Source organism: Amia ocellicauda, chromosome 9, assembly GCF_036373705.1.
Source record: "Amia ocellicauda isolate fAmiCal2 chromosome 9, fAmiCal2.hap1, whole genome shotgun sequence".
Classification (NCBI taxonomy): Eukaryota; Metazoa; Chordata; class Actinopteri; order Amiiformes; family Amiidae; genus Amia; species Amia ocellicauda.
In genome coordinates, this window is record NC_089858.1 from 37,081,153 (window position 1) to 37,105,972 (window position 24,820).

Sequence of the window (24,820 nt, forward strand, 5' to 3'; positions counted from 1 at the left end):
GCTTTTTTCAAAAAAGTATAGAGATATGTGCTTTAGTGAATGCAGTATATATTGGTCGTTTTAAACCACCACTACTATTACTTTTGCTGCTACAAATAATCATAATAATAATATAATTTATGGATGTATCCAATTGTCTTAATATTGTATATAGAAACTGTAAAGTTTGACAGAAGACGTGACCCAGCATTTAAGTTAGTCTGAAGCACTAATTAATTAATTGGACAGCTGGGGAGGGACAGAGTGGCGTCCAGGGCAGTGGCCGGCCTCTTTGACACAACAATACACCATTGTTATTAGAGAATGTCGCATCCTGTTGTTAATTACTGTAGGTAAGTTAACTAAGTAAGAAAAAAAGCCACCAATAGCACACCGTCACAGAGCTGGAGGCGGGCTGTGCTGGTCCAAGCCTTCGGCAGAGCGGCAATGCAGCCTCGACCAGATTGGCTGAAGTCTGTGTCGCTCACCTTGCGTGAGGCGGGGGTGCAGAAGAAAGACGAGATCCCCCCCCCGCCTCTCCTAGCCAGAGCCCGGCGGATCTCGCCTGAGCAGCAGAGCCGAGCTGCGTGAAAACAAACCAGGGCTCCGGAGCGGACAGAGGTGGGAAAACCAGCGGCAATGGCGCGGGCCACACGACACCCTGGGCAGCCCGCTGTGTGAGGGAGCAGCCCTGGCACCTGGCCTGACACACCGGCTGTGTCATTCTCTGGTGACGGCCGGGGCTCTTTCTGCGAACGGTGTCAAGAGGATCCTGGTTTCGCCGCGGCGCAAGATTGCTGCATTTTGTTCGCGGGTGTGGGAGCTGACGCCGTTGCCGCTTTGTTTCCCGGCGTGCAGACGCGTCCCGGGCGGATTGATGCACCCGCTCCAGTGGTGTAACGGTGAGCCGATGCTTGACCCGCCCGTGCGCGTCTGAGCTGCTGCCCGCCCGCTCGCTGGGACTCGTGTCGGCAGCCCGTGGTGTCTCCGCTGGCTTCTCAGTTTCCCTGGTGTCGCTTTGCTGCGCCGGCTTTTGACGGGGCTCGCTGGTCGCTTTCCGCACGTCTGCGCGGCTCCGCCAATGGGAGCGGTGGGAGTCTGCAGATCTGCGCAGAACTGCGCTGCAAGGACGCGTCCAGTAATAGTTCCGAGTTCTTCTTATAGGCTAAATATGCGTCTGCCCTTCTTGATTTGCCCCAGCCTACATAGCCTCGTACACAGCGTGTATATGAGTGTGTGTGTGTGTGTGTGCGCAGAGGTCTGTGCTCCTTTTCAAACCCTAAATGGAAGCGGTTTTGAGTTATTGTGTGGAACCGCTGTTTAGGCGACATCTGCACTAAGTGGGTGTGCGTCTTTCAGTCTTTATTTCCTGCGCATGTTTATTATTATTATTATTATTATTATTATTATTATTATTATTATTATTGCTTCCCTTCGCGACTCAGTTCCAACGTTGGCTAATTATATTTTAGATTTTGCCCCCCTTTTCTTCTTTGTTATGAAATGGGACCTGTCCCGTCTGGAGCACGGCGAAGCACTTCAAAGTTGTGTTTTTGTTCTTGTTCTTGTTCCTTTTCTTTCTTTCTTTCTTTCTTTCTTTTTAATTAGCGTCTCTCAGGCTCCCAAAGCCGACACAGGTGGGCGAAGGCAGTCATTTGCATCTCCGTTAGCAGTACGCTGGAGGTGCCACACAGGCAGACGCACTGATGCTGGCAAACAGTTACTTTTTAAAGCGCCCACCTACTGAGCACGGCAGCGGTTTCAGTGGGGGGTCGATAATCTCGCCCTTCCCCCAGAATCGGCCGACCCAGATGGTGCTGAATGCCCTCGATAATGTGGGTGAGCAAGAAATCGCAAATTGGGTAAATAATTCACTGCCACAGTCCAACTAGGTCGGTCTCTTCAGCATCATAGGCTGAAGGAGGTGTTGAATCCAAGCCATTGTACCTAAAGGCGCCTGCAGAGGGACTGGATAATGAATAATCCTCATTGTCCCCCCTTGCATCTCAATGGACGTGCCGTCTGCAGTGTTGTCAGTAAGGTGATCCAAGTGCTTTGTGTTTACACAATAAAGAGACAAGGGGGGTAATATTACCATCTGAATAGCTGGAGTAGGGTGACTATACAAGAGCAAAGAAATACCCGTTGGCGCACCTGGGTGTGTTGGAGTCTTGCCATCAATTATGTGATTATTACACACCAGGTTCTTGGGGGGGTTCCAAGTGTGCAGAATTGGGCCATATGGCCTGGTTAACTGTTTCAAGCTTGGAGATCGCATGCAGAAGTGTAATTTTATGATCTGTTTGTCCATCTGCATCCCACAGTGGCTGTCATTTCCTTTTTGTGTGTATTAGGAATGTCTACTTGTTGGTGCCCTTGTACAGGTCAATTTTCATATATCCACTAGAAAGGAGAGCAGAAATGTCCAGCAGCATGGAAGTCATAACTTACATTTAATCTGTTCTACTATTTTAAACTTCTGCTCTACTGGAGCAAAAAATTAGACCTCATTAGATTGGTACTTTACATCCCCTTTTAATGCTGCCTCACTGTGCAGCTCTTTTGTTTTTATTCAGGTTCCTCCTCTAATCTTTTTGCTTAGACCAAACCCAGCGCTGGATACTTCTTTATCATCGTTTGACAGGATGCTAGACACCGTCCTCGAAGGCTGTGGTTTGCTGTAACATATTGCTAGACTCCTGTTGTGGTGCATAACCTGTTGTTAAAAATAGCTTGCAGGTTGTGATGGAGTGGAAAAAAGAATGAAAGACAACACGGGACATTCAACAGACGTTAGAGTGTGCCCTGCGGTGTCCGGAGTTCTCTTGCGGGGAAGTGATGAAAGCGACGGATAATTATTTTGGATCTCTCCCACTTCCAGGTCATTGTCTGTGGAAAAAGCAGAGTCCGAAGTGGGATCGCCTCTGTGAAACAGCATGCGTTGAACCAGTGCTTTGCAGCTGTTAATAAGAACAATGTTTTACCTGATCTTTAGCAAGATGTGTCTTTTCCTTTTGGTTTTATTGGGGTTCTTGAAAAGCCTGTTGTTTTAATGCAGTATTTAGGAGGGTGGTGGTGGTGGTGGTGGTGGTGGTGGTGTGGGGGGGTTCTGTTTGCTGGAAAGGTGGCTTGTGCCAGTACGGTGTGTCTGTTAGCAGATACAACAGCAGTAAGTTGACACAAAGGCTTCTATTGTTCCTGCTAGGCCCGGGCTAAAAGAGCTGGATGTGGTTCACCAGGCCAGTGCAGATAGACTGAATCAGAGGGCAGTTCGTGTACAAAGAAATGCAAGTACAGTGGAAAATCTGTCAACTTGGCATAAATATAAGCCTTGTGAACAATAAAAAAAAAATAAAAAAACAAACAAACGGCACATTCCAGCTCCCACCTCCACCCCCCAGCCCTTCCCTTTGTAGTTTTATTAGCCTGGATCTGAGTTGGAATTTCAAATGCTTATGACTCTTGCTTAATTCCTGTATACAATGTTTTTGGGCCAAGAAAAAGGTCAGGCGAAATTGCAGGAGGAATCTTGAATAGTTGTTTGTGGGAGTAGCAGCTGGCCTTATTTTTTGTGGATCCTCTATTGGGAAGTCTTCCTAAACTGGTTTTCCATTGGGTTAATTGTGTAAAAAAAGTCTAATCATCTTTGGAGGACTAATTTGGGTCTAAGAAGAGAAGAAGAAGGAAGAAGAGGAATATTTTAAAAGTAGGACCACGTTTTGGATGGAGACTAGAAGAGGGTTTTTGTATTCTGGTTGTGTTGTATCAATACATAGCTCATTTGATTAATATTTCAGAATTAACCTGTAAACTGCAGAACTGTATGGGATGTCACACGTCTAATAATTTGTGACATCTGTCTGAGAAACAATATCGGGAGTACTTGAAGAAAATCGTGGAAATGGGGAAAGCACAGTGAGCCACACACAACAAATACATTATATCAAGTTAGACATTAAGTTAAGTGAAGAATGCAAATAAGATTGAAAAAAAGCCGCTTTCCCTTGCAGAGCAGAAGGCTCAGGGTTTGTCCGCCGCTGCATTTGAATACAAAATCAAAATAACAACATTAATAAATGACCCTTCGATTGAAAGGGACCAGATATCTATAAAAAGACTGTTCTTCAATGAAAACAGTTGCCAAGATCGCTTGGTCATTGAAGCGTTAATGTCCTCCAGTTGCTTCCTGCCTAATTTTGTGTCTTCAACGCTGGCATCAAAGTTTAAAAGAAAATTGCAATCCTCTGGGGCTTTTTAATATTTGATAAAGGAATCTGACAAGCTGAATTAGTGCATTATTGTGTGAGTGGAAGAGCTTTGGCTGGCACTTACTGAAGCCGCCATTCACAGAAGAAGCTTCATATATGTATGTATATTTGATCAATTAGTGATTGCTTCCTAGTTTCAGTGTCAAGTTCACAGTAGCAGCTTCGGAGGTTTGTGTGGTGGAGCTTTACTTGTATCATGTTTAGCGTCACTAAAGTTGCTTTAATGGCAATAGATGAGTACAAGGTCGGTAATTAAATACACCTCGTGCTAGATCGGCTGTGCGTCTTCATCCTATATTCATTTTGATGTGTGTTTGTGTTTGTGTATGAGTCATTCAGTAAAATCAACCACATTAATTTTCACTACAGCTGGAGGAAATACAATTATAAAGAAAAAGCAGACATCATTGGTATTTTGGATGTAGTGCCGAGACTTGCCCATTTAGATCACAGTTGTAATGTTAGACCTCTGTCTGGTTTGATTTGCAGACGCCAAACATGTGTCCTGGCCAAACTATCCACCTAATAGATTTTCTTCACAAGATCACAGCAGATGGTAGGCCTGTACGTTAGAAAACAGACCCCTTTGTTTTGGAGAGACTGAATTAAGTAAAGTTTTGAAAACCATGAGCAGCTGAGACTCTGACAAAAGGGGAGCGTGTGCATCGTGGGCCGCCTTTGACCTCAGAGCTCCGTTTCCGAATACTGATTTGCACAGACGTGTTGCCGCAGAACTGAGATCCCTCGACAAAGCAGTTATTCCAGTCATTCTTGGCTGAAGCCTTTGATTTGGGGAGAGACTCCGTGTTTAAAAGTCCACGTCTTTCCCCAGTTCGTTTTGTAGATCGTTTTACACCAACACGAGCAAAGCGGAGACCTCTGTGTCAACCTTTGAGTAAGGCATGCTTAAAAAAAAAAAAAGTGCTAAGCAACCAAACAAACGAATGCCAATGGAGTGTGTTGCCATTTTTGTGCTCCTGCTGCGTCAAATCTAGCTAGTGTTTGAAAAGACCTTCTTATATAACAGGTCTGCTGCAGAAAGGGTCGGAAAAAGGCTAGTTTAGTCTGTTTAAATCCAACTAAACTTGTTACCATGGTACCTACCTATGTTACTACTACATAATACTAGTGCTCATGTGAAAAAAGCAAAGAAAGGCCAGAAACATAACAGCAATGACAAGAAGAGAGCAGCAAAAAAAAAGATGCATCCAAGAAGTGTGATAACTTTTAAAGAGCGAAAAGTTAAAACGGCACAAATAATGGGAGGCCTTCATATTGCAGTGGACCGATAAGCGCTCCTGGTGATATTAAACATAAACATAAGCGACTGGTGACTCCCCCTGTGGAAAGGGGGGAAACGCTTTGTGTTCATTGCAGGGTTGGGGATCCACTGCCATAGCAACAGCGCTGGCCTCCCGGGAGGCCGATGTAGGTCAGCGGCCAGCGCAGATGTGTTTTCACAGACCCGGAGACGTGCTGCACGCCTCCTTGACACGGCTCTGCAAAGGCCTGAATCTCTTTATCTCTCCACACGGGGCGATTCCAGACTCCTCCGGTTAGCCTGCTTGGCAAAGGCGGGGGCTGTCGGTGTGTCGTTTATTTATTTTGTTACTTTTGCAAGCGCTGCACGGAGATCACACGCTTCGGCATGAGCGATTAGAGTCCAGCGCCGATGTGCTGAAGCGCTTTTGCCTTCAGTAAAAATTTATTATGTGGAGCATTGGTTTTTTTTTTTTTCTTTATACTGCAGTTTACACAAGCATTGAGGTTTTGTGGAAGTGTAAGCCCAATCCCCCTGCCCCAAGCTTCAGCTTCAGTTATGTTTTTAAAACCCTGTAGCAGTATGAAAAGGTGCATGTTGGCTGCAAGGGCCTTCTTGTTGTAGCCCTTGTTGAGATGTGGCTTTCAATCATCATATGATTTCCTGTCGATTTGTTTTTTTTTTTTTTTTTTTTTTAAGTTACCTTTTAAAAACACCAACAAAAAATCCCCACTGGATTTATTTTGCAGAACCTTGTCCATTTTGTTTCCTCACATTGAAATTTACAGATGCACCATACAGGGCCTGGTTTTAATACAAGAATGAGAATGAAACCGGTCTTTGTCCACAGACGTAGGTGCCGCCTGTGTTTTGGTTTGAGGGCTGTGTAACTTCCCACACACAGATGTACGAGCGAGGGCAAGGTTAACCCTTTTCACTGTGGACAAAAGGAGGTTCTATTCATACAGTTAAATTGAATTGAATCATCTTTACATTTAACATATAATCCAGGAGTCAGTTTGACGCACGCAGAAAATCTGGTTTTAGTTATTATTATGGAAACATTTCCCACTCTAGCTTCCTGTAAGTGTAAATGACACAAATTGTGACTGCAATGCCTGGCAGTGTGGCATTGTTTCATGTTCCAGGATGTAGCTACATCAGCTACTGGCAAATTACAGGCAAATATCTATATCTGTGTGTATATTATATTGTGTTTGTATATCGACCTCTTTTTTTCTTTCTTTCATATGTAATAAAGCACAGTAATTTGTAATTAGCTTTCTTCATCTCTCTCTCTCACACCCTCACCTCCATTCTCTAAAAACCTGGTTAAGAGGGTGCTGCTGTTGATCCCAAAACATAGCCATGTGTGCCAGATGGGGACTTTCCTCTCTATAGGTTTGTTAACAATTACTGTCCCATTAATCTGGGAGGTTTTTAGTGTCCTTTTGAAGGACGTGGAAAAACAGGGGCATCGTAAAGAGTATTGTAGTGAAGACTCTTAACAACACAATACTGGAAAAAGCTCTCAAGTCAAATCGTGCGATGAAATGTCTTCTCAGATTCTTCGTGTTTGGGTGCATTCAGTGATTTGTTTTAAGGTGGCTGCAGCTAACTGGCACACAGATGAGCTTTGAATTGCCCTCAGTTTCCTAATAAACAGCACCATTTAAGCTCGGAGAGATAAGAGTGGTTGATAAACTCTCATTTCACCTCAGTATGGGGTGGCTGGATAATAAACTGCCAGTCTATTTTACATCTTAATCCCCTTTGAGGAAAGCGCTCTTTCACGCCTTGTTTATCCCTCAATAAGAAGGAAGGAAAGATGCGTCTTGATTTGTACACCTCTCTATTTTCTGTTGAACCGAAGACACGTTTCCTTTGTGTCTTCCGGCTGCCCGTGTGGGAGGTGGAGAGAGGATCGGCACATGCAGGTCTCTGGTATTGTGTTGCCCCTTGATGCAGCTGGAGTTGCCCTTTAGTAATCAGCCTGTGATTGTGCGAGTATCGGAAATCTAGTGCTTGCGTTCGCTGTGTTTTTTGTCGGTTTTGTCTTTGTTACGCCACATAGGCTCTTTTGAATGAGTGCATTAGCTTAGCGCAAGCCTGCCGGACCTGAAGCGGTGGTGATGGCTCCGTTCTTTGGCCACGCAAACAGCAGCTTTGTAAACGTGTATGGAGGTTGCCTTTTGTTCTTGCTCTGTGCTCTGAGCCTAAATCTGCCCTTTGAGATGCTAGATGCTCCTTCCTCAAAAGCCCCCCGTGCTCAGATCTCGAGAAGTGCGCAGGTGTCTTTGAACACCCAGGCACTTCTGATTTAATCTGACGTTACAACAGAAAACCACTCTCAAAAGGCAACTTTGACTTGTCTGTCATTTACTCTTTATCTAGCCACACTTGTTGTTAACTGACAGGAATTAGAGAGCACCCCCATCCAAAGTTGAAAAGATATTGGACTTGATTGAGAGTCGGCATTGATTCAAGTTTCCTCAACCCATCTCGTTCGGTGTAATAATACTTCGCAGGCACACAGTTAAGTCATTGTCCAATCAGGAGGTGATCTGGTGCATGCTATTATAGCTAGGTATGAGACCAAGAGATCTCTTTTATGTTTCTTGGGGATATTTACAGCGCTGGTTGCATTTGGAGTGCATTCAGGGCAGATTTCTTTATTAAATACCATTGAGGAGCACAGGAAGTTCATTGTGGAGGCAGGGATGGTGGCAGCATGTTGACAGCACTTTGGGTCACATAGTCTACCTCACCCTTTCCCTGTTCTTTGATCTAAAATGGAAAAATTGACTGCCACCCTATCAGACAGAACACGATGCGGAGTACTGAGAGAAGTAGACGCCCAGTCTCTCCTTTTTCATCCTGGCGCTTCTGATCTCGCTTTTTGTAAGTGTTTTTGTTGGCCTTTTCAAAATGCCATCCCTTCCACCTTTCGCCTTCTCGCATGTGAATAAAGCGGTGAACTCTGGGGAAAGTCAGTGTCTTCTGTAAAATGAAACGCATCCACTGAGGATTTTCCTCCAGTTATGACTGTCACTTCCCTTGAAGTTGCCTGGAGAAGTACAAGAAAGAGAGGACGCTGGACCACTGTGAGAGACTTCGATGATAAATGAGACGAGTGCAGTGATCTAATGGGAACCTTTGAGAGCTCAGATTCATTTAATTATTTTTTCGAATCAGAGAAATGGCAACTGAACTGTGAAGAGAACCCACGGAAAGTCTTATCTCTAAATCATTCATGTTTATGCTGTAGTTATGTTGAGTTGAGCGCGTCAGGGGAAAAAAAAACGTAATCTAAAAAAACAAAAAACATATCCTTCCTTAGTGCATTTATTTTTTTCTTTACAGCCATGAAATCCAACTGGGATCCAACCAAGACTCTAAATAGATTAACAAGCCTTTATTGAGCTGTGCAATTTCCTTTGGTCCGTTTTGCAGTACCTCATTATTTAACTTGCAAGCCTTTGTATGCTGTCTTTCTAGAGTATGACGGGTGACTCTGGGTTTCACTATTCTGGTGTGGGCTTGTGGGGGCTACTTCTTTTCTTTTGAGAGTTGTATTTGAACAGATGTAAAAACAGGTGAATCTGAGACTGCAGTGTTTTCAGACATTTCCTTTATCTCTCTCGCACGAGGTCAATAGCATTTCGGCCGAGACGTGTAGCAGAGCACCTTTCACACAAATGTTCTCTTTCTCTGCTCTTTAGGATCTCCAGTTACCTTTTAACGCCAGACACAACACTCCTTTCCATTAAACAAAGCTGACCTGCTCAGTACTGGTAGAACTGGCTGTGCTGGTATAGTCAAAATAACAAAACTTTAAATAACCGCTATCAGACCAGATTAATCGTTTTCCTGTTCTTTTTTCCATCGCATACAGTGTGTGGTCCACAGTGGGGTTTCATCCGGTCTTGATAAATGTTCAACTCTCTAACTGAAAGCTGCTTTTTTGACAGTGGACAAGATACAAGAGAGCCCACTGTGTTTAATGCAGTGTAGGCCTATTTCCCTCCTTAATGGCTGTTGGAATTCCTTGAATAAACACTGTGCTGTTCGTCTCGCAGCTCAGTGAAAGATGCCCCCTGCGTCTCCAACTCAACCACACTTAATTCATCTCCTGCGCATCACATTTTACTGCAGGGTTATTGTTTATGACTGATAACTTGCTGATTTATTGTAGTTTTATAACTGGGTGTTATCACCCTGCGTAGACAAAGGTGATTTTATATTACACCTTTCTATTCTTAGTTTAGTTTCCTCTGATAATGATGTAACAGTGAGGGTTCAGACTTCCTGCCATGCCCCTGTGGTTTTGTGTACCTATGTAAAAGAATAAATCTGAGTTATCTGTACTTACCTGCTTGCTCTGGGATCTGGTGCCCGGGGGGGCAGTAGGGTGGGGTAGAGGTGCCCCATCCTTGTTTTAAATATCTGGGGTGGCGTAGACTGTATTGATGAATGCTTGCTGTCATTACCACCCATGACACTATTGCGTTTTTGTAAGAAAGCTGCGTTGATTGGCATATACTTAAATGGGAATTTGGTCTTGTTTCCTGTGTTAATAGGGCGGTCTATTCTGATGTTTTTTTTTTTTACTGGCCTTGAAAGACTAGTGGTACTGCAATACAACAAAAGTAGATTAAATGAACAGGTGCCCCAATATGGTCCTACTGGCCTAGAGAATGGCTTTTGTATATCATGTTGGTTTTATTTCCCCCCATTATTTTTCAAATGAGGGGCTGTGAGTGTCTAGAAACACAGAGTGTGTTATATAAAAGTGCCATGGGGTTGCCAGGTTACAGGAAGTTATGCTTTCTGGTATCCAGATTCACAGAGGGATATTACTGCACTTGATGATCCCTGCCGACGAAGCGCGCAAAAACCCCTGAGCACTAAAGCAAACCGGCACAAACACCTCCTGTATCTGGTTACGCAGCTGGACAGGATGTGATGGGCAATGAAGGAAAGCTGAAGTCACCAGGAGACTGTCCAGATGACTTCCACCAGCTGTTATAAACCTTTGGGGGCCTAAAAACCCCTGCTTTCAGTGCTAAAATCCAAAAAACGGACGAGGACCAGGACCGTCTATCTGTTACGCAATGGCAAAAAACGACAGCAGGTGAATTTAACCCCTCTCACCGCTGTGCAAGATGTTTCCTAGTGGCTGCTGTCTGACTGCGTGTGCACAGGCCTACTTCAAAGTCCAGTCTGCGCTGAGCTCAACGAGTCTGTTGCCGCCTCGGCTGCAGTCTACAGCACCCTACACCCTTTCCCCCGATCACTATCTTCAGAGACAAGAAAACCACCGGCGCTTCCTCTCTGAGTGAACCCGTCTATCACTGCAACCTCGAAGCTTATCCATCGCAACAGTCTCAGTCGTTTCCAGGTTGTCCATTGTCTGCTCATACCATAAATGTACACAACTCAGACTTTGCGTTCCATTTGCGAGGGTTTGCGTTTCTGTGTTTATGGGGCGCAGGTAGTCATTACTTCATGCACTATGCAGTGTTTGGAGATGAAGGTGATCAATAGAATCATTGGCAGACACCTCAGGCAGGTCTTAACTTTGGTTTCAAGAACAGAACTTGAACTTTGAGACAGCCACATAGGGTTAGCAAACAGTTTCTTAATGGTCAATTTGAGATACTCGGCTTTTACTAAGAAATGTCATCCAATATCTATCTTAAATGGTTACTCCACAAGAAGTTCACGTCTGATTTACAGAAATTGTAAATTTTTTATTCTTTTTTCACATCTTGCTTTCACTCTCGCTATGCGTCTTGATCTCGTGTGGGTCTTGAACTGAGAGTTTGTTTTCCATGGGAGTAGGTGGTTTGGGGGGGTGGGTGTGGCTTGTTGTGGTGAGGTGAAAACCATTACAGTGCCTCAGTTTGTGTCACCCATTTATTTTGTTCCTACAGACCATGTTTTCAGTGAACTCCCCAGCCTATGATGAACCAGCATTCAGTACCCAGTTGCAACTCTCACTAATAAAAAGCTTTCAATAATGCTTTTGAAGTTTGATTTATTTTCAATGCTATGCCGATGTGCACACACTTCAAACATGGAAAGACTAGCAGGGCTGATATTCGAGAGACCGAAAATGGCAGATGCGTTTAATTTAATATCTATTTTTTATTTTTATTGGATTTTGCCAAGGTTACTATATATCTTAGAGCTGCAGAATGAAGTCACAAGTGGAGGGGTTATGTGGTGCACCCTGTCTGATGTCTGTGCTCAGTTTTCTTCTTATTCAGCAGTTTCCTCCTGTATGCCTCTGTTTTATCGCTTTGCCATTCAGTCTTCTCTGTATTGTGTTGCGCTGCAGCTGTGCCATAGGAGATCTGACCTTGAGTTAATCTGTGGAGGGGATATGCGAGTGCTTATTAGTTGGTTGGATTCAAATACATTATCTGACCTCAATGCATTGTCGCTGTCTCAGTCGTGTATATCAGGTGTGCTTGAACTTTATTGATAAGATCAATTCAAACTGCAAAGAACCAGCATGAGTCATTGTCTCCATCAAACCCCTTCACCTGACCACAGTTAAGATCTCAGACTGAACTCCTTTAAGTGCAGAGTTGCGATGGCTCGCATTGATGATAATACTGCCTCTCTCAGTTTTGTTTTAGAAGAACCAGAAATAGCGTGGGGGTGCTTTTCACTCTGTGCAGAAAGAACACGTGTCATGTGTGGCGTTGACTTTAAAACCAGCACAGTTTGGTGGCACCAAGGAAGTAACCAGAGGCATTGAGGGGAGCAGGTTGTGCAAACAAAGAAACAAACCACAACAAAACAAACTACACAACCAGCAATATTAAACAGCATAACAGCTCAGTTATCTGTAACTATCACCACATTTCTGCTAAACTCTTGACCTACCCCTGCATAATTTCTAATCCACCACTTTCTTTTTGGTACTAGATTTTAGTTTGATCTAATCTGTGGTGTGTACTTCTCTTTTTTTAGAAAATTGTGAGTCGCCCTCTGGGTAGACAGCGTCTGATAAGAAATAATAATGCATACTTTTTGAATACCTCATAGGCCCTGACTCCGCAAAAGTTGTGCCTTCCCTTATTTTGTTTTTTTCGTTGTTTCTTCTTCCTCACTCTGCCTGCGGATCATTTTGAGGTTTCTCAACAGAATCTCTTGGTTGACTTTAGGGCTTGGTTACACAGCCGACTGAAAGACTGTTGTATGCTTTAGCAGCTATCTTGGATTGTTTAACAGGGTGACAATGCCCTGTACTTCCCTCTTGGCAGGCTGCAAAGTTTGGCAATGGGTGCCGTGCCATCCTGTGCCACACCAAAATCGGTCTACATGGTAATGGGGAAAGAAAACTGACTGAGTAGGTGTGTATGTAGGACCTGGGCCAACTTGGATAATTGCAGTTGTCGGGGTGAGTCGCCTTCAAAGCAAAAAGGAGCGTAACGGGGGAATCATTATTTAAAAGTACGTAAAGGAACCTTTTGGTCACATTCAGGAGGGAAAGCTGAAAGAAATCCGAACTCTGCAGCTCAACTGGATTTATTTATTTAATTATTTATTTTCTTCCTCATGGTCTACTGTGGCTTTTAATATTGTGTAGGATCTGATAATGCTTTATCATGTTTTAATGCTCTCTGTTAAAGTTTTACCCTGGCAGCTTCTGTTTCACGGCCCGAGCAGCAATTTCCTCTATGTATGCGTCAATAAAGCCACAGAATTGCACATGCTTCTTGCTTTTATTGTTCACGCACTGTTAACCTTCGCGAAAATGGCCTGAAGATGTACGTTCTGGCTAGGACCCATAGCAGTGCATATGTACATATTTGCATATATTTAGAAATCTAGGCTAATCCTCATTTCAATTTTCTCTCCTAGGGTGCTTCTGTGGTTTGGGGCTGATTTACTCCAATAAATCGTGCACGATGCCTCCAATCACCTTCCAGGATCTCCCTCTGAACATCTACATGGTCATTTTTGGGACCGGGATCTTCGTCTTTGTCCTGAGTTTAATTTTCTGCTGCTACTTTATAAGGTAAGGCCATCTTTGGAGGGCGTTTGCACACAGTAGCGGCGCCAGAAATGTGTTTTGAGAGAGGGGGAGGGCAACCACAGGTATTCATTAGAAGTGAAGTCTGAGACGAGAGCGCTGCAGGTTTCAGCGTGTCAGTCAGCATCAAAGACCGGAAGAGGCCGAACCTTGGCGTGGTATCTGTGTTGCATAATGATCCCCCATAAACGGGATCCACAAGAAAAAATCTGGGTTAGGACCTCGGAGAACAGGAATGGGGGGAGAGAGACAGAGACAGATGGCTGTAGAAGTCAGACTTTGTGGTATAGCCATTCATGAGCTTTCCGTTTGCGAGCGATGGGTTTTGTTTCCGCTGTTACCCCCTGTACATTCACCCCTTTCACGAAAGCCCCTGGGCCTGTTCAACCATGGCATGGCCCACTGACTGACTATCCCAGGTCTCCAGATGGCTCAACAGGGGCACAGGCCTGACAGGAAAATAGGTTTGCCGGGTTTCCAAGTTTCGCGCAAACACACTGGCATCCCTTTGGCCACCCAAGCGGCGAAAGAACAAAAAAAGTAAAAGACAAAATGTCGCCACCTGAGAAATTGGATAGCCTTGGAATGGCTTGAAACAAAAGCATGCGTTTTTCTTCCACTTGGTGTACCAACCACCTCGCTCTCTCTTCCCCTGAAGGAGACAGAGACTTCATTATAGAAAGTGCTTCGCCGGCAAGGGAAGACTCGAGGCATCAGGGAGGTAGTGGAGCCTTTATCACTATTATTTGGCACAATAGCCCCCATTCAGCGCTGTTCATCGCGGCTGTGATGGGCGACTAGCTGTTCCTGGAAATACATCGATAGTCTCTGCAATGTGAGACAGATCTAGCTTTGTGACCGAGCCAGACGCTTCCATCGGGCAGCTGGTCAACCAAATGAGATGGGCTTTGGACCAGAGCCAACAGAGCTGTGCCTGAATTAAACTACCCCCATCTTCCACCCCCTTTCCTCCCCTAAAACTACCCCTGCCCCCACCCTCCCAAGGTCAGTGAGCTGGAGGCCACAAGTGTGCCAGTGTGTGTGCGAGACCCTGGGAGTGGAGAGAGTGAGACAGAGAGATACAGGGGGTGGGTGGGAGGTTTGGCAGCCAACTGCAATAATCAATACCCTTCTCTGTCTCTGACTAGCCAGCCAGACAGGAGGAGCACAAAGTGTAAGCATGAAAATCGTGTTCTCCATGCCAACCGATGCCACTGCTGCAGTAATGGCATTCACTCCAGGCATTTATTATGCCAAACCAAACAATATGAACTTCTTGCTTAATCCCCCCGTAAAGCAAACAAAGCAATCTAATCAGTCATTCCAATCACCCATTAAAAATAATAATAAAAATAACCTTCTGACAGAGAACAGTGCTGTTGGCTAGGTGGTTTCACTACCGATTTATGCAGCATTCAATACATTTTGCAATTTTATTTCACGTGTCCCTCTCTCCACAATTTCCTAGGACATCTTTTTCCTAGAATTCCCCTCCTCTCAGTTGAGCTCTAGGATTGAAAGAATTGGCTTCAGATCTTTTTTTCTTTTACACATTCTCTGTTCTGTTGATCCTCACGCTAGGCCTTTGGGTAGCTCTGCCAGAGGGTTTACTGGCACTCTCTTGGATCTCAGCCCCTGCTTAGCTGAACTTGACTCTCCAGTCTCCCTCCCCTTTCCACACAGCAGCGACACTGAACAATGAACTCCCCCGTGAGCCGCTCAGCATTGTGTGAGGCACAGGAATCGCGCAGGAAACGCGAAGGCAGGAAGTCGCCCTCGCGAAGCCCTTGAGACGGACGTCACAGAGCATGGGGTCTTGTCAGGGGTCGGTGTTGAGAGGAGAAACCACGTCCGAAGTGGAGACTTGTGTTTTCGGTGGCAGGTCTCTTCAGAGGGTTTTCTCTAGGTTGTCAGAGAGGTCTTGTTTGGTTTTGTTTCAGACTTTGAGGGGGATGCCAGTGTTTCCTGCTTGTTTGTTGTTTATAAATGACACAACTCTTAAGCGTGTGTGTTTGTTTTATAAAAGAGGTGATGAAACCCCTTCACAATTGACAAATCAAGGTGTTAATGTAGATTGACAATAACAACAATAACTATAAATCGTTACTGAAGGCTTTGATTTTTGAAATTAGTTTCACTGCTTTTGATGCCTCCCACTTCACCGTTCACAGAGGATTTTATTTTTATACTTCGACCTTGTTTTTTTTCCCCCAACAGTGTTAAAATGATTCACTCAGGTTTTGTTTTTGTGATCTTTTCAATTCCTTTGATGTTCAGCCCGTTACAGATTTGGAACCCATTTTGTTTTTCTCTCTTTATTATTGTTCACTGAAATGTAGTCGGGTCATCTCTCATCTCTCCCGGTTTAAAATCACATCCTACACATCCTGTGTGTTTGTAAATGCAGCTGATTCATGTACATTTTAAAGTGCACACAATGACTCAAATCACATTTCAGGGTGTGTTTTGAACAGGATGCTATACATTTGCAATCTTTAGTTTAACCAAATGCTGCTCCACTCAAGGAAAAGAGAAAAAACAGGTTTAATGAGGTTGACCCCAAAATCTGATCATCTTTGATTGGATAGAAAGATAAACTCATAATTTGGCATTTTAAGGTTATTAAAGCTTTATCATGCATCATAAAATTTGAAATGAATTCCAATCTTTCATTTCGTACTTCTTACGTCGTCCTAATATGGCAGAAAAAGACCAGAGTGCCAAAGGAGGGAGAGGGAAAGTCAGTCTAGGCAGGCCTTATCGGAGGCCATCCAACTAAATTAGATTTTAATTGGCTCAGTGACTCTTCTCCTTATCGCTCCCCTCTCTCTCACTTTTCCTGTGGCGCGGTTGGGCTGTTACGACAAAATGGTGGCCAGAGTTTATGAATGCCAGGTACTATTGTGCATCTGCTTATTTTTGCTGGAACAGTTCTCCTGTATGGGATGAAGTGATGAAAGCAGAGGATTACAGCTCTTGGCTTTGTAACGCAACAAGTAGTGAAATTGCAGGATACGGCGTAAATGCAAATAGCTGACTAAGAAGGGAGAGTTTTGAGTCACCTGTGAAGCCCAGGACGGTAACACAGTGACCAGAAATACTTCGTTTTCATTGACATCACTAAAACCTGGAAGAGCAAACTGTGTTTTAAAATGCACTGTAGTGAAGCACATGTCCCCAGCCTCAATAGAAAAAAAAAAAAAAAAAAATGTATCCCTTCAGTCAAAGTCGCTGGAAGATTGAGTGTGTCGGATCCCAGGTCAGAGAGAGATGGAGTCAGATTGGATTACAGTCAGAGTTCTACAACCACCATGTTAAATCTCTGCCACTTTCTGTGTTGTTCTCGTGGTTGTGTTCATATTTTCATGCCAGTTACACTGACGTCACACCCCAGCAGTCCCTGTTTCGTCTTAAACTTAAAAGGACTTCCCTTTATTTAACATTGAACTTGCTAGATTTAACCTTTTCTATGTAATGTTTTTGTTAAAGGCAGTACAGTCTCTCTTTTAACGTGGCATTCGATGGTTTGAACCAGTTTGAAATATGTTTTGCTGAACAATTGCTGTATATTCAATTTTACTCCATGTTGTAATCGCTTGTTTCAGTGATGCCACTTTTTTGGATTAAGCACAGTCTCCCATAAATCATATGTGAGTGAGAGTGAAATCACTTGCAACAGTACATGCAATGATATATAGTCCAAAAGAGAGAACATCACAGTCCAGTACCTGTAGCAATTTGAAAGGATTTAATTTATATTCCCAAAAAATAGAGAATTGGCATCTGTTCTTTAGCTCATATAAGAGGCATTTGTACATTAATTCATGATTTAAAGAACAGAAAAAAACAGGATAAGCAACAGAAGCAATGTAGGAGTCCACAACCTGTCAGAAAAATGTGTTGCTTCCCAACTGCGGGTGTGAAAACGGCCCCCTCTCGAGAATCTGTTCCTCTCTTCTTTCTGACTTCTCTCTTCTTTCAGTTTCTCTCCCTCTCTCATTCTGTGTCTTTCTCTCGTTGGGTCTGAGAGGGTCGGGGAGTGAGGCTGCCTGGGCTCACATCCTCCCGTCAAGGCCGGCGATATGGAGAAGTGTACACACACAGCCTCTCCAAATACAGCACTTCCTCAGACCTTAACTACTTCCGAACTGAAACAATTCGGAGCCCAAGCAAGGAGATCTTATCAGCACGCCGTGTTCCTGATGTTATTTTTGGCTGCTGACTTGGATTGATTGCTTAGACCTAAACATAGATTTCTACTCTTTTCTTCTTTGTTGCACAAAATATATTCTGCCCTGGGTTCCCAGCCAGCTATTCGTCCTTTATTCCAATGTTTCCAAGAATTGTCATGTAACGGCATTAGATCATCTTAAATAATAGTAAACACTGCAGCTGCCAAATGTCATACTCTGTGCCATCTCAACCCCGAGGCCGAATAATGGCTTAGAAAGGGAAAAACAGCCTGAGCCTTTAAAGAATTGTTTTAATATGTTGTTGTTGTTGTGGTGCCATCTTAACACACGCACACGCACATGCACACACACACACGGAAGAGGGGTATAATAGCCTTTGAAATACAAGCTGGTATCAATTAGATTTTAACTTTTTTATTTTTTAATAAATCTGCCAAGGGATTTAAGAGAAATAAAACTTTGACCCTGGGATTTTCATATTAGTGTGATTCCAGACATCAATCTCCCTCACAAGTCTTCCAGTTTAAACATGCAAGCTTTTACGTGATTGTCTCCCAATGCGAATAGGCTCAAAAAGTGCTAAGTATTTAGACCACCTTTGTCAAGGTTTATTAACCATTTTGAAGGATCCTTATCCTGTCCAAACTCTTCAAAAACTGCATGCTTGGGCCCATTTTAGTTTCAGAGTGACCTAACATAACCTGGATGTTTTTCCCTGATCTAAAACAAAATCTTAAAAAAAAAAAAAAAAAAAAAAAATTCCTTCTGCATCTCCATTTATTTTTGTTTCTATAGGCAGGTAAAATGATAACACACATGTAATAGAACATCACTATATATTTTTGAGGATTTATGTAAAAAGTTGGGCTTGACCTAAAATGTAATTCTTGTAAGAAAAAAAAACTCTCCTTTGAGACTTTGCAGTATTTCGTTTTTTGGAACTAAACCCCTGGATAATGAAGTAATTTCCCCCGACCCCTGTTAGTAGGAGTGTTATTAAGGGGGAAGACTTCAGAAAGCTGGCTTAAAAAAATCTTTCTTTCCCGTGAAGCTTGTGGCACATTACCCTGGTGATGAATAAGCAGGTGTTTACGAAAGCTCTCTCTGATTCACAGGAGAGTGGTCTCGATTCTGCTGTGTGGTTTTTCCTTTTGTCTGTAGGGCTTACTCATCTCAAATCACTTGTACACACCGCCCTATGACTGCTGTAAATCTGTTAGTGACTGCTGACTATCTTGCTTGTTTCCTTTGCAGTCAGAGGAATTTCAGCAGCTTGACATACACAAACAAACACACAACACTGTTATCTATTCTTAGCATTGGTGGAGGATTAAATGACTTCCTTTAAGGGCCCTACGCCCGCATCCTGGATAAAAACAAGGTACCTTCAGATCAATACAGTACAGTAAACTTCATAACCAAAGCCAGTAAGCTACTAGAAAATTAATTGTACTTCTTTCTTTTTGGTTGGTCATTTAAATCCTTGCCACAGAATATTCCACAAGCTCCCTGCTGGTCTGGATACAAATATTTGTGTGTACATTGCAAACCTATAGGTCTGGCACCTAATGACCTTGGTTGAACTCTGAGTTTCCTCACAGGCCAGCCCAGTCACGTTGCTATTTTTCACCTTTAAGCGGAACCTTTAATCCGGAGCATAAAACAAACGTGCGGAAGAAAAGCTCTGAATGGGGTAGCCAAAAGTAAAATGCACAAACTTATGCCACTTTTACTGAAACTGAGACAGAAAACAGACAGGCTGAGACAGAAAAGGTAGTTTGGAGGTCAGTGAGTATCATGCTTTTGCAAAACCGCTGTGGGTTTCTGTGGCAGCCCTACGACCAAGCTATTCTCACCCCTGTCTCTTCTTTCTCTCTCTCTTTTTTTTTTTTTTTTTTTAATCTTTTCACAGTAAATTGAGGCACCAGGCCCAGAGCGAGAGGTTTGGCTACAAAGAGGTAAGCGCAGCACTTTTTTTATTTTTTATTTTTTGCTCCCCTTATTGTCTCTCTTGGCACATTATATGTGTGCTGATGTTTGCAAAGTCTGCTGAGCTCAGTAATGACAGGAACTACAGCTCTTGGTGACATTTCCTGAGCAAGAAGATGGAAGGACCAACTTACAAGCAGCCTATCTCCACATGAAGCAGGTGTCTCCACCCTAGAGAGCTCTGAGGCCTTCTGAGTTTCATTCCTAACCAGATCTCCATTATTATTGTATTATCACCATCACAATTATTATTATTGTGCATAGCGTGATTGGGATGCCATCAGGGTATAAAACAGGAAGCGCATCATGGTGAGGTTTGAGCGGCCGCACCCCCCCACCAAAGATTGACCTCGGTAGGTTTTTGGCCACCTTAACCAGAAACTGCATCCAAAACCTAGCCTGTGAAATGTGCTCTAACCCAAAGTTAATGTTAAAGTCAGTTTCCTGTTCGCCCACCATTTTGATGATCTCACTTAATCTCAGTCAGTCTTCTTGGTTTGAATACAAGTGTGTTTTTTGTTGGGTTTTTTTGGTTTCCACTCCCACGCCACCAGCCCATTGTCACAGCTGGAGTCGATGCTTTTGTTACTGAGGGCAAGAAGGGGAATGTTAATCCATATCCTCAGGCATTCGGCCATATAACGTGCTGAGGCCTATGCATGAGAAAAACAGATGCTGTGAAGCTTGTTGCTATTTGAGCTCGAGTGCTTGAAGCTGGACCAAATGAGCAGTTTAAAGAGAAATTAAACAAACAAACGCACAATAATTACATGGGCAAAAAGTCATGTCTGTATTGCAACAGAAGTGGACACAAAAGCTCTTACAGGCAATGAGAGAGATCTAGGTCAGGGGCATCAAACTGATTTCCTGGAGGGCAGTGCCTTTTTAATTTTGTTTCCAAGCAGTGCCTAGCTTCATAACTGGACAAATTACACAATTAAGTGGACACATTAAACACCTCTCTGCAGGCTTTGGAAAGATCTGTGGGAATTGTGATTCTACAGCATATTTTAGGCTATCATATGATAACATAAATGTGTGTGTATAGATAGATATATAGTCTAGACTGCCATTCCAAGTTCCAGTAACATTTGCAGTTTTTACAAATGTTATTCCCAATGTCTCCATTATAAAAGGATGTCACACACCCTCTTTTCTTTTCTTTTTTCTTTTTATGTTTTGGCAATCTGCATTAACGCATGCAAAACCACCATTCTCATTCCACAGGTCGTTTTAAAAGGAGATGCCAAGAAGTTGAATCTGCATGGGGTAAGGTCCACATTTCATACCCTCTGGAGTATTGAGATTGAAATAGACCTGAGCTCCAAGCCAGAAAGTCATCAGTCCTCTGTGTAAATACTAACCCGCCTGCCAGAAAGACAAGAAAAAAGGATTGTGTGGATTTGCAAAAGAACTGCAACAAATGTCCAGCTCTTTTAGAAAACTAAAGCCCTTCCAGTCTGCTGTTATTAATTCATATATCCACACACACACTTGCTACACATTTCTTGATGGTTATGTAAATCAGCATCCTTTAAATGGCTTGGCAAGTTGGTCCATACCCCTGAATCTCTTTGTGTAGAGTAGTGCCTGCTACATTATGTATGAGCTTGCATAAATTGGTGAATATTAGGATCTCAGGAACAGTCTCTTTGCTCAGGTTGAAAAGCCCAGATTGAAATGTTTGTTGTAGGTTTTGATTTGATACTTTGTTCGTTTGTTTGCTTGTTTATCACATAGATATCTGGGAATATGAGCAGGCAGTGTTTAGTAGATGAAGAATTCATATTCGTTGTAGGTAAATGTGGCTCCTTATTATGGAAATATTTGAAATCTCTCTCTCTCTCTCTCTCACTATCACAGCAGACATGTGCGGTTTGCCTGGAGGACTTCAAAGTGAAAGATGAGCTGGGAGTGTTGCCATGCCAACATGCCTTCCACAGGAAGTGAGTAGCGAATGGGATTGCGATGGGGTGACTGCTCCAGGTTTTAAGGGCTACAGAGGCTGAAGCAACGGACTGCAGTTAGCTGCAAGGAAAGACTTTAATCTCGGCCGTCTGTCTGCGGCGCCTCAAATAAAATATTCAGGATCCCAAAATGAAACTGCTGCCTTAAACCCTCATATATTTCAGTGCCAGAGCTTTGCATAGAATCTGTACAGTCAGATTCAGATTCCTGTACAGGCAGGAGAGAATTATACATTATACAATATATTTTAAAATGTGGTTCACGTTCCTTAAATTTGAACACTCTACGAAGAGCCAGCATAATCAAAGCATTTGATTATATTTCTTGTTAAATGGAGTCCGGTTTTCATTGTAAAGAAACTCATTCTGGTTAGATGTAATTTATTTTAAATCCACACCAGATGTTATTGTTGGTCATGTTTTAACATAGTTTCCTCTCTCAAACCCTTCTCCAGGATGTTTGTGATTTTAGACATCTGTTTGTGATGTTTGATCAGTCCACCAGACAAGAGTTAATGGAATCGAATCTGCAGTGATGCAGTGAACCTATATCTGTAGATTTCAACCCTGTTCCTAGAGACACCTAATCCGCTTAGTTGTATAGTTCACCCTAAATATACCACCAGGCTGGGGACATGGGTTGGTTATTGATCAATTGAACAAGTCAATTAAGGGAAAGTCTGTAATTTCAGGGCAGAAGGTTGTTCAGATGTTTGTTGCTCACAACATTCCTGCTAATATTCCACCTGCTAAATTGACCAATTGACAATTAAAAAAATTAAACTGCTGAACTGGACCTCTACAGAGCAGGGTTGGACACTGCTGACCTCTACCAGTGGGGCTAAGGTGAAAGTATTGATACAATTTCAGTAGGAGTTTATGGTTGCCACTCTTTTGATCCTAATGTTGGCAACGTGTTTCCCACAGGTTGAGAATGGATATCAACGTTCAGTAGATCACTCTGTTCCATCTTTGTGTCTACAGGTGTTTGGTGAAATGGTTGGAGGTGCGGTGTGTCTGTCCAATGTGCAACAAACCCATCGCCGGGCCACCAGAGCAACACCAAAGCATTGGGACACTACTGGATGAACTGGTGTGAGCGGCAGTGCAATGAACTAGACACTAGACCACTCTCTGTAAGATTTGTGGCAAAAACTCTGCCAGCCACTTTCCTGTGCATGACAATATGCGTCTGCCCCCGAACACCATGTTCCAGTCACAGAAAAAATATATAGAAAGAAAGTGGAAATCGCTAAGGAAAACAAAACCATTGTCAAGGAACTACAGTTACAGCTCTCCGGAAGCAGGGGGAAGATGATCGGGGACGGACGAAGGACAACGTGGGAGGCTCAGATTAAAGGCTCAGATTAGAGATGCTCTGAAGTTGCATGGGGATACCCATTTTGGGGTTTAAAAAACAAACTGAATACCAATGGAGAGAACTGTGTAGAAGAATTTTCCGTTCCGGTCTCTGAAGCATAAAGAGACTTCCACCATGTTAACACTTTCTTTCGTCAACTTCTCCACAAGAATACTTTTAGGTTTAATTTATCCAGATGTAAAAATAATTAATTACTGAAATGTAAGCAGGAGAAGCTGAGAGAACTGGATTTTCAGTGTTTACTAGGATCTTTTTTTTTTTTTTAAAGACACCTGTTGCCAAACTTGTATATTTTTATGAACAAGCTGTTTACAGCACCCACATATTTCCTTAAACACAAATAACACTGACTGAAGTATTTATTTTCAGATCATACATTAAACATTGCATTATTCTATAGGCACTGTCTTAAGACAATGTGTGGCCATTTACTGTATGTTTGCTTTCCAGTCCCTGGCGCATTTGAAAGTGTTTGATGGGTCCTTAAAAATGAAACACACCCCCCCCCCCCCAAACTGACCTGTATCTGTTGTTGATTATTTAAAATAAAAGTTGACTCCAGTACACTTGCACAAAGATCTGGGAAATAATTCCAGATGAAAACCACAGTATCCCCTAGTGAAGTGCCTGATGTTTGTGATACACGTTTTTTTAAATCGTCCTCTTAAAAACTTTCCAGGCGCATAAAGTGCACTTTTGTGTGTTGCTTGTAAATCAGTATAAGCTACTCGAAGACCACGTTGCCTTTATCTCGCACTATCCTGGGGGCGGGGAAGACCTTGCCATGGAATTGAAGAAAATAATTAAATTTAAACCTATGCCTGAAAAGTTTTTAATTGTACCAATCGGCAACTATTGTAATGCATATGTTTTTTTGTCGTTGTCGTTTTTTTAATGGAAAGGATCAATAGGAGCATTAAACTGGAATCTCTGCCAAACCTTGGAATCAACATGTTTTATGAGTTGTTAAATCCATTGTAATTCTGTGTATTGGGGTGTTTATCGAATGGGGGATGCTACCTGAATCATTTCTACACTTGTACAGTCTGTTTTTATTGTTACTATTATTGTTACTATTATAATTATTCTTTTTTTCTTTTTTTGCATAAATGTGAAAAACATAATAAAATCTCAAAAACATATTAGCGGAGAAACACGTTGTTTTTGCCCTAAGTGACTGTAATGATTCGGAACATATTGTTTGTGTTCATAAAGCAATTTTAAAAAAGTGGCACGTAACTGCAGTTGTTCTCGGCAAGGTTAAATTAAGAAGCAAGATTCAGGCCTGTGCAACAGTGAGGATCTCAAGGTGTTCAGTTCTTTACATTTCTTTAACTATTTGGATGTTTGTGACTTCTCGGTTATTATTATTATTTATTTATTAGCAGATGCCATTGTCCAGGGCGACTTACAGAATATAAGAGCATTACAAAGTGCAATAATACAGTGCAGTTCAAGGCATAATACATTTTACAAATTCAGAATTTACACAAGTGTATATGAGATATACAGTAAACAATATAAGTCTTGCATCCTAGATTGTAAAAGCTGATCAGTGCAGACAAGATGTTAAGTCAAAGTTATGAGCTAAGGGAAAGGGAGCTTCGGGGAAATCAAAATTAACAATACGAGTACTAGTAATGCAAAGGCAAGAGTATGACAAAACGTATAAGTGCTATCTTACAGTGCATCTGGAAAGTATTCACAGCGCTTCACTTTTTCCACATTTTGT

General features: G+C 42.7%; 1 protein-coding gene across 1 annotated transcript; it reads left to right on the plus strand.

Moving 5' to 3' along the window:
- The first annotated feature begins 447 nt into the window (after positions 1–447).
- On the plus strand, positions 448–24,230 carry rnf122 (ring finger protein 122). The gene is made up of 6 exons (XM_066714378.1): positions 448–881; positions 13,387–13,543; positions 19,664–19,709; positions 20,968–21,009; positions 21,604–21,686; positions 22,692–24,230. The coding sequence occupies exons 1-6, from the start codon at positions 857–859 to the stop codon at positions 22,804–22,806; spliced, it is 468 nt and encodes a 155-aa protein (XP_066570475.1). The 5' UTR covers positions 448–856; the 3' UTR covers positions 22,807–24,230.
- The last annotated feature ends 590 nt before the right edge of the window (positions 24,231–24,820 follow it).

What these genes read in the sequence shown, in the direction of transcription:
- rnf122 (XM_066714378.1), top strand. Translation starts at nt 857, where the DNA reads ATGCACCCGCTCCAGTGGTGTAACG. An exon ending in CCCGCTCCAGTGGTGTAACG is followed by an intron (nt 882 to 13,386) that starts GTGAGCCGATGC and finishes TTTCTCTCCTAG; the next exon opens with GGTGCTTCTGTGGTTTGGGG. An exon ending in CAACATGCCTTCCACAGGAA is followed by an intron (nt 21,687 to 22,691) that starts GTGAGTAGCGAA and finishes TTGTGTCTACAG; the next exon opens with GTGTTTGGTGAAATGGTTGG.